Consider the following 16,091-nt stretch of genomic DNA (forward strand, 5'->3'; position numbering starts at 1 on the left):
TAAATTCATGAAAAAAAGTTTTTATCAAGAAAATTAACGAATAGGTGCAGAAGAGTGCCTCATATTGAAAGGGCTTGTGGCCCATGAAAAGAAAAGTGGAAGAGGCAAGTGCCTCATTTCAAAGACAGTTGAAATTGAAACTGTAAAGTAAGAGGTTTATAGCCTCAAATTGTAAATTTATAAAAGAACATTGATTTAGAGAAGCAGAGTTCGGCGGGCGGCTCCTGTCTTCTCCCATATTAATCACCATTCATCTCATCTCATTAATGTTTTTGTCCAGCCCGTAACTACTCTCTGTGTACTGCCTTTATGGCAAATTGAAATGAAATAAAGTAGCTTGCTTACCAACCACATGGTTCCAGGTTCAGTCCCACTGTGTGGCACCTTGGGCAAGTGTCTTCTACTATAGCCTCGGGCCGATCAAAGCCTTGTGAGAGGATTCGGTAGACAGAAACTGAAAGAAGCCTGTCGTATATATCTATATATGTGTGTGTTTGTGTGTCTGTGTTTGTCTCCCCAACATCGCTTGATAACTGGAGGAGAAAGGAATGAGAGTGGAGGAAGGAGGAATGAGTGTAGAGGTGGAAGGAATGAGAGTGGAGGAGGGAGGAATGAGTGCAGAGGAGGAAGGAATGAGTGCAGAGGAGGAAGGAATGACAGTGTAGCAGAGGAAGGAATGAGTGGAGGAGGAAGGAATGTAAGTGGAGGATGAAGGAATGAGTGGAGGAGGAAGGAATGAGAGTGGAGGAGGGAGGAATGAGTGGAGGAGGAAGGAATGAGTGTAGAGGAGGAAGGAATGAGAGTGGAGGAGGAAGGAATGAGTGGAGGAGGGAGGAATGAGTAGAGGAGGGAGGAATGAGTGTAGAGGAGGGAGGAATAAGTGTAGAGGAGGAAGGAATGAGAGTGGAGGAGGGAGGAATGAGTGGAGGAGGAAGGAATGAGTGTAGAGGAGGGAGGAATGAGAGTGGAGGAGGGAGGAATGAGTGGAGGAGGGAGGAATGAGTGGAGGAGGAAGGAATGAGTGTAGAGCAGGAAGGAATGAGAGTGGAGGAGGGAGGAATGTGTGGAGGAGGGAGGAATGAGTGGAGGAGGGAGGAATGAGTGCAGAGGAGGAAGGAATGAGAGTGGAGGAGGGAGGAATGAGTGCAGAGGAGGAAGGAATGAGAGTGGAGGAGGGAGGAATGAGTGTAGAGGAGAAAGGAATGATAGTGTAGAAAAGAAAGGAATGACAATGTAGAGGAGGAAGGAATGAGTGGAGGAGGGAGGAATGAGTGGAGGAGGAAGGAATGAGTGGAGGAGGAAGGAATGAGAGTGGAGGAGGGAGGAATGAGTGCAGAGGATGGAGGAATGAAAGCCGAAGTGGAAGGAATGAGAGTGGAGGAGGAAGGAAAGAGAGAAGAGAAATTTAAAACAAAAACAATAAAAAGCACATAAAATTAATCTGTTTTTTTTTTCCTTACCTGTCCAAGAACAGACTCCATAGCCATGTCTTTTCTAAATATTTCCAGTGGATTGGGCAATGCTACGGATGTGTTGGTTCTTGGAACTTGCGAACAAAGGCGTTTTAGCTCTTCTGTGATTGGTGGTGGTCTTAAAACTTCTCTATTCCATTTGTGATTGCATAAAGTTTGTGTACTGTCACTGCTGTGCACTGCTTTGATGAGTTCGATGTCATCATCACTGTACTTTAATTCCGGTACATTCATCACTGCAAGTAGTCAAATCCTTCGAAATTAGATGATTTTTCATGCTTGTTTTCATAATTGAATATATAAACAAGTATATAATAATACAGTTCTATATTTAAGAGATGAGGAATTATTTACATTATTTACATTTGACGGATATTTCTCCTCATCTTGTATATAATATATATATATATATATATATATATATGATATTTTTGTGATGTTTTTGCAGTTTTAATAATAAAGTGTGTGTGTGTGTGTATATGTATGTATATATATATATATATATATATATATATATATGGTGGTTGCCTACTCCTTACACAGAGTTTGACCACCTCCTGTACCTACACCTTAGCCCTTTCATGGCGTCTGATGTGGCTTGTTAAACCAGACAATGTTCTGAAAAAATAACCACACAGATTGCACCTCTGATTTGAACTACCAATATCTGCAGATAAGTTCTGCTCATTGTGGATCTTAACATGTCTTTTAAGACCTTCATTGGATATATATATATTCATACATATACACATACACACACCCTTGTATCAACCAGACTATCAGATGATGTTATACATCACTGGTCACATGATCAATCAAGCCAGCAAACCATCCAGCCATACATACAGCCATATTTAGCTATAGAAATGTGCTGTGGTTATATGAATTGCGGTTAAAGGTTTGATAATGTTATGTCTTCTGTTAAATGAAGTCAGGATGGATATCAATAAACAAATTCAAAGACAAGTTGCAGTTGACTACCCTGAAACATTTCTTAGCATCACAAAAATTAGATATAGCAAAACTGATAGGACATTAATAATTGTCAATACATTATAAATTCAAATGCTCATAAAAACAAAGATAAAAGATTAGAAAAACCTGGAGCATGGTATCACAAAAATTCTGGTTACAATTCTGTTTAAATGCTGGTAAGATGCAAAGAATAAGATCAAGGATTCTGGTTTCAATTCTGTTCAAACTGAAACTGCATTGAGGAATCAAAATGTTCTCACACCAAAGGTCCCAGGTCGCTCATAGCAAAACTCCCCTGCCTAGAATTAGCAAGCAAAAACTCCCCATTTTATAGTTGATGTACAGATGCTAGACTAGTCCATCAGGTTAAAAGGTGGACGGCCCAAGTAAAGCTAAATGAACCTGATCATCATGTGGTGAACCAAAATGGATAGTTAAAAGTAAAAAGACACCATGTGGGTAGCTAAAGTTCAAGAGTGATCATACTTCTGCTACACATACACAGTTTGCAACACAGCTCCATTTTCCTCAAATCATACAGATGGGAAACCAGCTATGTGTATTATTATTAAAACCAATTAATCTTGGTGCAGCCTTCCAGCCTGGTCAAACTGTCCAACCCAAGCCAGCATGGACAACAGAAATTAAATGATGATGATACACACTCAGTGCATTTTCAACTTTTCAACATTATGCTGGAGTGAAGACAGCATGTTTTTTGTCTATCTCCTTAACTTCTTGGAGATTTTAGGTATAATTATACTAATGTGTCCATCTGTTCTAATTTAATTAAATTCTATGTCTTTGTGCAGCTGGGGATTGCTCTGCATTTTAAATTGATGTAATGATTGAATTGTTCAATTAAATGGACTTGCTTGAAACAATCGTACTGCATTACCTCTGGATATCCTTGTTGCTTATTTTGATTTTAATCACCTTACTTTGAAATTGTATAGATAATACCGTACTAAACTCTGGTTCCTCAACTTAAGTACCATATTCATCTGAATCTATATATATATTTCTTGCGTCGCCTTCCTGGCACTTGTGCCGGCGGCACATAAAAAGACATTCAAGCGAGGTCGTTGCCAGTGCCGCTGGACTGGCCCCTGTGCGGGTGGCACATAAAACACACCATTTTGAGCATGGCCGTTGCCAGTACCACCTGACTGGCCTTCATGCCGGTGGCACGTAAAAGCACCCACTACACTCTCTGAGTGGTTGGCGTTAGGAAGGGCATCCAGCTGTAGAAACTCTGCCAAATCAGATTGGAGCCTGGCATAGCCATCTGGTTCGCCAGTCCTCAGTCAAATCGTCCAACCCATGCTAGCATGGAAAGTGGACATTAAATGATGATGATGATGATATATAATATATATATATATAAAAGCAAAGAAATTAATTTAAACTTACATTTATCAGCCAACTGCAGTAATATTTTGCTTACATCACCTGGTTTAGGTCGGCATTCACTACCTTTTGCACGGCACTCAAGTATTAAGGAATGAACTTCCTTGTAGATCGCATCAAGCTGCTCGGCATTGCCATCATTCTTGCTGGCAGCTTTGGATTCAATCAGTAAACGGCAAACATGTGCACAGTTAGCCTGTTAAAAAAAAAAGGAGGGGGATTAAAATGTAGATTCTTTTACTTGTTTCACTCATTAAACTGTGGTTATGCTGGAGCACTGCCTTGAATTTTTGGTTAAATGAATCAACCCAAGACTTATTTTCTAAGCATGGTGCTTATTCTATTGGCTCCTTTTGCTGAACTGCTAAGTTACAGGAATGCAAACACACCAACTCAGTCGGGAGTGGCAAAAACACAGACACACACATAGATATACACATATACATATACAACAGGCTTCTTTCAGTTTCCTTCAACCAAATCCATTCAGCAGGCTTTGGTGAGCCCAAGAGTATAGTAGAAGACACTTGCTCAAGGTACCACATAGTGGGACTGAACCCGGAACTGACAGGGGAATCTTCATGGTGAAGACCTTCCTTTTGGATCAGAAGTACTGTGGGCTCAGAGAAGTGGCCTTCTCTGAGCCACCAGACAATGAGAAGGTGGTGACCAAAAGCTGTCTTGGCCACCAAGCCACCTGCAAATGTAGAGAAGCAAACCAGATTATGAAGCACTTCTTTGATTGTTCTCTGGTCCCCAAGCCTAAATGAAAGGCAAAGGCCGATACAGCTTGATGCCAGTGACATCGCAACATAAAATAAAGTATCTTACTCAAGAACACAACACACTGTCTAGTCTGGGAATTGAACTCACAACTTCACGATTGTAAGCCCAATGTTCTAACCACTGAGCCATGTGCCTTCACAATCAAAATATTTCTTAGAAAAACATTGCAATGGAGTTCTTATACTATAAAGGGTATGTATATGTATATATCATCATCATCGTTTAATGTCCGCTTTCCATGCTAGCATGGGTTGGACGATTTGACTGAGGACTGATGAAACCAGATGGCTACACCAGGCTCCAATCTGATTTGGCAAAGTTTCTACAGCTGGATTCCTAACGCCAACCACTCAGAGAGTGTAGTGGGTGCTTTTACGTGCCACCGGCACGAAGGCCAGTCAGGCGGTACTGGCAACGGCCATACTCAAAATGGTGTATTTTATGTGCCACCCGCACAAGAACCAGTCCAGGGGCACTGGCAACGATCTCGCTTGAAAGTCCTTACACATGCCGCAGGCACAAGTGCCAGAAAGGCGACGCTGGGCACAGGTGCCATCACAATTTCGCTTTCGCTTGCTCCAATAAGTCTTCGCAAGCTGAGTTATGTGTCCAATGAAGGAGACAACGTTGGCATGGGTGCCAGTCGTCGAATTTAACTCAATTTCGATTTCACTTGCCTCAACAGGTCTTCGCAAGTGGAGTTTAGTGTCCAATGAAGGAAGGTACGCATAAGTGGACTGGCTGAGGCCTTAGATTTAGGTCCCACTATAAAGAGTATGTACATGTATATGTAACATAAATAAAAAATAAATAATAGAGAAAAAAGATTTTGCAAAATGCACTTCATGCCTATAGGTGTATGCAAATATTATATTTGCAGTGGTTCTGCTATGTTTTACAGCAATCATTCTATAATGCTTGACGTATATGCATAAACCATCCCTCGTATTAATCCACTTAAGGTATAGGAAATTTTTATTTACACCAGGAATCAAACCCTCTACTTCATGATTGTGAACCCAATGCTTTAGTCACTGAGTCATCTGGCCTTCACTATAATCTTGTGAAATTAATCCTGACTGGTGAGATTAAAGAAGATAAAAGATGCTAAAGGAGCTGTTTCTTTCTGATGAATAATAGAAATAAAATCGAAATATAATTTTAAAGGAATGTGAGTTTATAAATACTGTATTTAATGGCCTATAAGACTCACCTTTTTTTCCAAAAAATGGCTTTAAAAATCCCCCTGCATCCAATGCACTCAATGTAGACTCAAAACTCGCTCAAAATGGTATGTATGTTTACTAAACGTGTGCTGCCATCTACTAATGAACAATCACCTATGGTATATATATATATATATATAAAATGTGGATGCAATAAATTGCTTATTTATTTACCAGTAATAACAAAGTTATACAGGTAAACTTTATTTTAGAGGTAATTTATTTTACAAATGTATAGCCTAGGCTATATACTCGTGCATCTTATAGGCCACCAAATATGGTAAATACTTACTTGATTTTGAAAGTTTTCTTGCGGAGGATTGCAATCAAAACATAACATTTCACAAAGACAACTTCCAAATGCAAACATATCAGATTCACAAGTGGGTTTCTGTAAATTACTTTGTAGCTCAGGTGCCAACCAGGGTTTTCTGAAAGAGATTTTGATATCATATATTAAAAAAAAAATGACAGAGAGAGAGCTGTAAAAATCATGTGAAAACTTGTGCTAGTGCCACATAAAAGGCAACTAGCTCACTCTGTGAAGTGGTTGGCATCAGGAAAGGCATGCAGCTGTAAGAACACTGCCAAAACAGAGTAGCTTAGGGTAGTTTTTTTTTTACCTGACCTGCTTCTGTGAACCACCCTACCCATGTATGCATGAAAGATGGACATTAAACAATGATGATGACTCCTTTCAGAAATTCATGTTGTATAAAAGTTTAAAAAGAAATGGGTTTTGCGTGTGTGTGTGTGTGTGTCTGTTTGTTTGTGTGTGTGTGTGTGTGTGTGTGTGTGTGTGTGTGTGTGTGTGTGTGTGTGTGTGTGTGTGTGTGTGTGTGTGTGTATGTGTTTGTGTGTATGTGGTGTGCGTGTTGTGTATGTATGTGTGTGTGTTGTGTATGTGATTGTGTTCTCTATGTGGGTATGTATGTATGTGTTGTGTGTGTGTGTGTATGTATATATGTGTGTTGTGTGTGTATGTGTGTGTTTGTGTGTATGTTGTGCATGTGATTGTGTTCTCTGTGTCGGTATGTATGTGTTTGTGTGCGTGTTTGTGTATTTGTGTGTATGTTGTGTGTGTGTGTTGTATATGTGATCGTGTTCTCTGTGTGGGTATGTATGTGTTGTGTGTGTGTGTGTGTGCATGTGTGTGTGTATGTGCGCATGCATGCAAACATGAGTACAGACGAGTAAGAGGCTGACTATGAAAAAACCAAATGAAGGCACATGACTTCGTGGTTATGGATATTTGGCTCAAAATCAAAAAATCATGAGTGAATTGTGTCCTTGAGCAAGACACTTTATTTCTCATTGCTTCAGTGCACTCAGCTAGCAAAAAATGTGTTGTACCAGTAATTCAAAGGACTAGCCTTGTTACATTCTGTCTCAGGCTAAATCTCCCTGAGAATTACATTAAGGTTAGCAATCTCCGAGGAGACGTCAGCAACTTGAACATTAATTTCACAAGCAGGCCGTTCCACTGATCGGATCAACCGGAACCCTTGCCTTCATAACCGACCGACTGCTGCTGCTGCTGCCAATGACAGAACTACTGCTGCCAATGACGACCACCACCAGCACTGTTATTGTATTTTAGAGGTGTTAATAAAGGTAAAGATTCATATCAAACCTGACAGTGTTAACTTGGTTATCTAATGGTAGATGATCTGTAACTTTGACAAGTCCTGCGTCGGCTATTTTCACTTGGCTCATTGTACACAACAATAAATTACGACAGTGAAGGTTACCATGAACCAAACTCTGTCTCCGCTGAAAGTAACAACAACAACAATGGACATTTGTAGGTGTTTTGTTATTTCTTACATTGAAAATATTTACAAGAATGGCTGTGTGATTAAAAAGCTCACTTTCCAACTACATAGGAACAGGAGTGGTTGTGTGGTAAGAAGCTTGCTTACAAACCACATGGTCCCGGGTTCAGTCCCATTGCATGGCACCTTGGGCAAGTGTCTTCTACTATCGCCTCGGGCCGACCAAAGCCTTGTGAGTGGATTTGGTAGATGGAAACTGAAAGAAGCCTGTCATGTGTGTGTGTGCGCATGCGTGAATTTGTCAAACCCCACCATCGCTTGACAACCAATGCTGGTGTGTTTCTGTCCCCGTAACTTAACGGTTCGGCAAAAGAGACCAATAGAATAAGCACTAGGTTTACAAAGAATAAATCCTGAGGTCGATTTGTTCAACTAAAGGCGGTGCTCCAGCATGGCCACAGTCAAATGACTAAAAAGAAAACATAGTTTCAAGTTCAATCTCACTACAAAGCACCTGAAGCATGTGTCTTCTATTACAGCCTTGAGTCACCCAAAACTTTGTGAGTGAATTTGGTAGACAGAAACTGAAAGAAGCTTTCAGTAAGGCGGCGAGCTGGCAGAAACGTTAGCACGCCGGGCGAAATGCTTAGCGGTATTTTGTCTGCCGTTACATTCTGAGTTCAAATTCTGTCGAGGTCGACTTTGTCTTTCATCCTTTCGGGGTCGATTAAATATGTACCAGTTACGCACTGGGGTCGATATAACCGACTTAATCCGTTTGTCTGTCCTTGTTTGTCCCCTCTGTGTGGAGCCCCTTGTGGGCAATGAACAAATAAGAAACTGAAAGAAGCTTGTTATGTCCATATATACATATATGTGTGTATGTGTGTGTGTGTGTATATATATATATATATATATATATATATCTGTGGAGGTGCAATGGCCTAGTGGTTAGGGCATTGGACTCGTGGTCATAGGATCATGGTTTTGATTACCAGAATGGGCGTTGTGAGTGTTTATTGAGTGAAAACACCTAAAGCTTCACAAGGCTCTGGTAGGGGGTGGTGGCGAACCCAGCTGTACTTTTTCACCACATATTTCTCTCTTTCTTCCTGTATTTCAAAGAGCCAGCCTTGTCACGCTGAATCTTTCCTTGAACTACATTAAGGGTACATGTGTCTGTGGAGTGCTCAGTCACTTGTATGTTAATTTCACAAGCAGGCTCTTCCGTTGATCGGATGAACTGGTACCCTTGTTGTCATAACTGATGGAGTGCAACGATATTTATATCTATATATAAATATGTATGTGTGTGTGTGTGTGTAAAATAACGAAGGTGGCCAGATGCAATATAAAACCAAAAAGGAAAAATTCATTTGTCACTGATTGTGACAGAGGGTGAAGGGTAGCACCTACATTGCTAGAAACAAGTGTCAAAGACCTTTATAGCCACAAGAAAGGGCGCAGGTAGCACCTACATTACTAGAAAAAAAGAGTCAGACCCTTATAGTCACGGAAAGCACATTGTCCATGTAGATGAATTCGACTCAAACCCTCCCCTAAAACTTCAGGTCTTGAGCCTTTAGTTAAAAGGATTATTATTAGAGGAGGAGAAGGAAGAGGTTTATATTTACCAGACACGTCAATCCATCTGAAACCTTAGCTGCCATTTTCAATATCAACCCAACACGAACGTCAGTATTCCGACAGAGAAATTCACTGATGCTTTTATGATTTGCATATTCCATTACTAGACCACATTTTGGCTTCAGAATTATTCCTTCCATTTGTAAAAAGGATGGATTCTTTGACAGAAGATAATGATCCTCAATAGCATTCAAGAAAAACTGAAATGATAAATGAAAATCCAAGCTGAAAAGGATAAAATAAATTAAGCAAACCTAGTGAAAATATCTTCTAGTGATCTCTGAGTCTTTGCAAGTCAGAAATAGCAGCCAAATCTATAAATCACATCTTAACTTTTAAAGATATCTATGCCTTTGTGAGTTGATTCAGAAATAGAAGCTAAATTTTCTATAAATCACATCTTATCTTCTCGTAATTTCTATATTTTTATGAGTCACAAATAGCTGCCAAATCTATAAACTACCTCCTGTCTGTATATCTCTGTAAGACAAAAATAACAGCTAAATCTGCTATTAATCACAACTTACCTTCTTGCAGGGGCAAACTGAGCCATCGGTCAATTGGGCACTGCCCAAGGGTCCAGAGCTCTGACGGGCCTGCACTCTACATGTTAACTCTACTAAAAAAAAAAATTCAAAGGGGCTCAGTATTTAGCTATGCCGGAGGACCCTTAATCCTCTCAGTCTGCCCCTGTCTTCTAGTGATGTGTTTCTGTGAGTCAGGAATTTCTTTTAATGTTAGTTTTGAAAAAAAAGTAAACAAATAAAAACTAAAAAAGATAAAGCATAACATATCTTGGCAGCCTCTTATTATAAGAGAGATAATTATTTCTAGATAAACTTCAGATTAAAATTTCGTTTTTGGACTTGGTTTGCAAGATTCTTTATGTGAGTTTGTGTGTTGAGGCATATTTTGTTGTGTCTGGGGAGAGTCATTCTCTTTTAGTGCCTTATTATTTAACACATTCACCATTACGGACAGAGTCAATAACTATTGAAAAGGTTGCAAGATGCAACAAAAATTTTAGGAAAAATAAATAGGTAAATGAGTGTGTAGTGGCACGTGTGGCCGCCATCTTGGGAAGTGCCATTGCGCATGTGTAAGGGACTTGCCGTCAGCGGAAGTACCTGAGCACGCATGCACAATGCAACAGGTGGAGAGAAAGAAATAGCGTTCGCTCTCTTATCCATCCAGCAGCCGTCATGACAGGACGTTCTTCCAGGCTCTCACAACTCGATCCCGACATGTGGTCGAAGCTTCTTTGGTATTCTAGCGGCATGTCTATTCACCCAGGAACGAAATGGCTCTACACCAACCTAGAATAAACTATTGATCTGTTGTTACCGTTATCCCTTGTGTTGTATTTCTGGATTTAATGATTAATATAAGAACTGGGGAGAGCCGGCCGAGCCGTCATATCTCATCCAATTCTTATAAGTGGAAACTTTACTGGTGATTGTGTTAAATATTAAGGCACTAAAAGAGAATGACTCACCCTACAACAAAATTGAGATCGAAAGTTTGAATTTTAAGTAGAAGCACAAAGAAGAACATGCACAGAATTTTCTCTTTTTTTTCTTTTTTTTTTTTTGTTGCTTGAAAAGGAAATAGTAATGCAAACCTGTAAATAGTATGGAGAATCTGAAAAGTCTTTCAATTGCTTAACAGCCACAGGTTTATTTCCATTTCCTTTATAAACACCAACCTTTACATCAGTGAACACACCACTTCCAATAACAGCTGGGGAAAATAAAACGGATATGCAAAAATGAACAAAAAAAATCATTATTTAAACTGGCAGTTATTTATTAATTATTTATTATTTCTATTACTGGACTGTGGGGTAATGCTGGAGTTTTAGTCAAACAGATCAACCTTCGTACTTATTTTCTAAGTCTTGTACTTATTCATCAGTCTTGTTTGCCAAACTGTTAGGTTATGAGGACATAAACAAACCATCACCAGTTATCAAGCAGTGGTGGGATGCATATGCAACGACAAAGGCACACTTACATATGTGTGTGTGTGTGTGTGTGTGTGTGTGTGTGTGTGTGTGTGTGGAGGTGCATGGCTTAGTGGTTAGGGTGTTGGACTCATGATCATAAGATTGTGGTTTCAATTCCTGGACCGGGCTGTGTTGTGTTCTTGATCAAAACACTTCATTTCACATTACTCCAGTCCACTGATCTAGTAAAAGGGGGTAATCCTACAACATACCGGTGTCCTGTCCTGGGAGGAATATATATATGCCAAAGAAATCAGGAAAACTGACCGTATGCTCCTTATGGAGTAATGTGGACTAACCAACCATATATCATCATCATTTAACAACTGATTTCCATGCTGCCATAGGTTGGGCAGTTTGACAGGTGCTGGCATAGGTTGGACGGTTTGACAGGTGCTGGCATAGGTTAGACAGTTTGACAGGCACTGGCATAGGTTAGACGGTTTGACAGGTGCTAGTATAGGTTAGACGGTTTGACAAGTGCTGGCATAGGTTAGACAGTTTGTCAGGTGCTGGCATAGGTTAGACAGTTTGACAGGTGCTGGCATAGGTTAGACGGTTTAACAAGTGCTGGCATAGGTTGGCAAGCACTAGCTAGGCAGAAGACTGCACCAGGCTTCCCTGCTGGCATAGGTTGGCAAGCACTAGCTAGGCAGAAGACTGCACCATGCTTCCCTGTCGTTTTTGGCATGATTTTTACAGTTGGATGCCTTTCTGATTACCAGCCACTCCACAGAGTGGCCTGAGTGCTTTTTACATGGCACCAGTAGAGGCAAGGTCAGTTTTGGCATGTTTTTTTTTTTTACAGCTGGATACCTTTCCAAATGCTAACCATTTTACAATGTAGACTGGATGCTTTCTACATGGCACCAGCACTGGCAGGGTGACCAAGTGACTTGCAAGACATAACAAGGATCATCTGAAAAATTCATAAGCTGATCAAGATATTATCATGGAATGTGACCAAATGAGATTTCAAGTGTCAGAAAACATGGCACCTACCAAGGAGAAACCGTCATCTTGCCAAGTTCATAGTGTAGAATATTCTCAACTGTTTCATGAGACATATTAATAGCATTGGCCATGTAATTTATAGTCAATTGCCTGTCATCCATCATCAAATGGAGAACACGATCTATTTTTCCCTCAATGTTGACAGTTGCAGCACATTCAGACTTAGGATCATCTTCAAGTCTCTGCCTTCCCCCTCTTAAATCCAGTTGCTCAATCTGCACTGTTGACAGGGCTTTACGTTCTGAGTTCAAATTCTGCCAAGGTCGACTTTGCTTTTCATCCTTTCAGGGTCAATAAATTAAGTACCAATTGCATACCAGTTGGGTTCAATCTAATCGACTGGTCCCCTCCCCAAAAGTTTCTGGCCTTGTGCCTGGAGTAGACAAGAATATCACAAGTTTGAAATAAGACGTACATATGTTTATGAGTAGTATTCCTTTCTCATCTGAATATCTTACTCTCTTTTACTCTTTACTCTTTTACTTGTTTCAGTTATTTGACTGTGGCCATGCTGGAGCACCGTCTTTAGTCGAGCAAATCAACCCCAGAACTTATTCTTTGTAAGACTAGTACTTATATTATTGGTTCCTTTTGCTGAACCGCTAAGTTATGGGGACGGAAACACACCACCATCGGTTGTCAAGCGACGTTGGGGGAACAAACACAGACACACAAACATATACACACACACACATATGTATATACATATATACGACAGGCTTCTTTCAGTTTCCGTCTACAAAATCCACTCACAAGGCTTTGGTTGGCCCGAGGCTATAGTAGAAGACACTTGCCCAAGGTACCACGCAGTGGGACTGAACCCAGAACTATGTGGTTGGTATGCAAGCTACCTACCACACAGCCACTCCTGCGCCTATCTTATGAACGAATTTAAAACAAAAAAAATAACAAAAAAAAAAAAGATTTAAAAAAGACTTTGTTTACCTTGTTCTGTTTGGAAAAGAATATCTGACTGAGAAAGTATATCAGGTTGTGAGTGTTTTGTCACTGATTCTTGTATTCCAGTATAATTTTCAGGTTTACATAGCAACAGATTTGAAGGAGCTGCAGAGACAAAAGAATACAGAAAGGAAGAAATTTACTTTAAGAAGGGGACACATGCACTCATATCAGTATACAACATGTTCCTTTAAGTTTCTGCCAACCACATTCACTCCCAAATCTTTGGTTGGCCTAGAGCTACAGAAAACACTTGCTCAAGGTACCATGCAGTGGCACTGAACCCAAAACCATGTTGTTGGGAAGCAAACATCTTAACAACAGAGATGCTTGTGCCTATAGCCATGCTTGCATCACTAGGTTTAAAACATCATATGTTATGACATCATATGTTATGAGTGTCTCAACAACTCCATCAGGAGTTGAGAGCTCAAGGCAAACCAAGAAAAATATATATTTACATGTTGTACATGTGGTTGCCCATTTTTGGGGTAATGCAAACAGTCATGTGATGAAGTAGTTTGCTTCACAAAATAGGTGCATTAATCAAAAATATTCAGTTGTATTTAGTTCTGTCCAAATTACAACCATTCACACGGAGACTGACTTTACTGCTTGGACTTTACAAATAAAACCAATAAAATAAACAAGACAACAATTGCTGCAGATAAAATTCCCAGGTGACCTGGTACCTATTCATGATAGTCATGTGAACTGACACAAGGCAGTATAAAGTGCCTGACCCAGGTTCGTAACAAAACATCTTAAGCCATTCCTTCATAAGTTTACCAATGGAAGGCCCCTGTCAATCATCTGGTGCTAGTATATCTTGGGACATCCCCTGCATCATTGCCCATCAGAGTGCCACTTAAGGACTTAATTAGCAAATATCTTTATTGAGAGTCTTACAACAAGCCCCAGCCAACTCAGGGCTAACACATACTGATGGACACTGGGCATTGGTCTGTTCTTCTTCTGACCTCATCAATGTTGATAAAGTTATTTTATTTGATGGCTGAAAAAATTTGCAGTACTTGGTCTTTCTTGTTTTTTGTTTTTTCCAAATCATAATTTATGAGAAGATTATTTGCCTAATTCTTGAATAGTCCTCTATTTACAGCTAGTAATCTATAAAACTACTCTTGTACATTAGTTCACTGTTCTCCCTTAGTTAAAGTATTGAATATAAAGAAAACTTCCACAAAATAAACTTACCAAATTTATCAGGTTTCAACATTTGGCTTGCTTTACTACTTTTGATATATTCCAAAAGATTTGTGCTAGAAGGAAATGCTTCTTTATATTTCTTTTGAGAATAGTCAATGATTTCATACAATATTTCTTCTTCATTTGCATTTTTGCTGTTAAATTTTGGGTTAAGACGAGCAATATGGTAATGAAATGGATGGACAACGTTCCATTGAATGAGATAACATCCAGGTTCATGACTTTTTTTCCGAAGAATATCAGTAATGTATTTTTTGCTGTATAAACAAAACAAAAACAAAATTGCAGTTTGAAAGTTCTAACATGTAAAATAAATTCTTGTACTATCTGCATTATAACACAAGTAGAATGTGTGTGTGTGCGTGTGAAAATAATAATAATAAGTATGATGACATAGCATTTCATGAATTCAATTTACAATATGATTTAAATACAACTTATTAATGATGTACATGTTTCCACTACATCAGTTAGCAACTGTCGCATTTACAGCCTTTGCCATAATACTGGTGTAGTTTCTTCATGGTCTTCACTGTAATATCCTTGCAGATTGAACTGGTTAGAGTTTTATGAATGAATTAGAAGAAGCTCGAGATATATAAACAAAAGCGAACACACATACACAATCCACTAAGCCATTGATAGAAAAAATTCTATAATTTTTCCTACCCTATATTAATTTTAAGAAATGATTTTAGCAATTTCTGAAGTTTAATCGGAATTTTTATTTGCTGCCGACTGAAACTGCACTTGCACGGTAAATTTGAAAAATTATAATATATAAGGATGAGGCACAATTTATTTGGTCTCTAATTTATATGTTTGTTTTGGTGTATCCACTGATGAGACTTTTCCTTGCAAATTATTTTATTTGCTAATTAAAGTTTGAAACCTGAGGTCTGGCTGTAAAACATGGTAACTGTTTTTATTTTTCATTCCCTTCGAAATTGCTCTTGACTGTGGTTTGAACTTTTTGACTGTTCTTTCTAGTATGTTAGGCAACCTGTTAAGGCTCGCCTCTTTGTGCATAAATGTACACTAATTTTTATAGATATATATATATATACATAATCAACACTATTCAAGCATGGCCATTGCCAGTACCACCTGAGTGGCCATCATGCCAGTGGCACGTAAAAGCACCCACTACACTCTCGGAGTGGTTAGCGTTAGGAAGGGCATCCAGCCATAGAAACTCTGCCAGATCAGATTGGAGTCTGGTGCAGCCATCTGGTTCACCAGGCCTCAGTGAAACCATCCAACCCATGCCAGCATGGAAAGCGGACGTTAAACGATGATGATGATATACATATATATGCATAATCCATATAATATACATACATACATATATATATATGCATAATCCATATATATATACACATTCATATACACAATCCATGCACACACACACACACACACCTATACATACATTATGTGTGTGTGAAAAGTATCTTGGGATCAATATGAAACTACAAGGCCTATCAATAAAGGAGTGGGATTTTTGCAAAACAATCATTACAGCTGCCTAGAATTTAAGCATGTGTGTGTGTGTGTGTGTGTGTGTGTGTGTGTGTGTGTGTGTGTGTGTGTGTGT

At 39.3% G+C, this 16,091-nt stretch overlaps 1 protein-coding gene across 1 annotated transcript in view; it reads right to left on the bottom strand.

Annotated features, from left to right (window-relative positions):
* Positions 1 to 1,421: 1,421 nt before the first annotated feature.
* LOC106876525 (tyrosine-protein kinase hopscotch) overlaps positions 1,422 to 16,091 on the bottom strand; it is a 16,051-nt gene continuing 1,381 nt past the window's right edge. Inside the window, exons 2-9 of the mRNA XM_052966734.1 lie at positions 14,486 to 14,754; positions 13,256 to 13,375; positions 10,913 to 11,031; positions 9,279 to 9,491; positions 7,503 to 7,642; positions 6,162 to 6,300; positions 3,861 to 4,053; positions 1,422 to 1,708 (exon numbers count right to left, since the gene is read on the bottom strand). Coding sequence (XP_052822694.1) covers positions 1,437 to 1,708; positions 3,861 to 4,053; positions 6,162 to 6,300; positions 7,503 to 7,642; positions 9,279 to 9,491; positions 10,913 to 11,031; positions 13,256 to 13,375; positions 14,486 to 14,754 — 1,465 coding nt within the window. The 3' untranslated portion in view covers positions 1,422 to 1,436. The remainder of the gene's footprint in view (positions 1,709 to 3,860; positions 4,054 to 6,161; positions 6,301 to 7,502; positions 7,643 to 9,278; positions 9,492 to 10,912; positions 11,032 to 13,255; positions 13,376 to 14,485; positions 14,755 to 16,091) is intronic.

This window comes from Octopus bimaculoides, chromosome 3 (assembly GCF_001194135.2).
Source record: "Octopus bimaculoides isolate UCB-OBI-ISO-001 chromosome 3, ASM119413v2, whole genome shotgun sequence".
NCBI classification, from domain to species: Eukaryota; Metazoa; Mollusca; class Cephalopoda; order Octopoda; family Octopodidae; genus Octopus; species Octopus bimaculoides.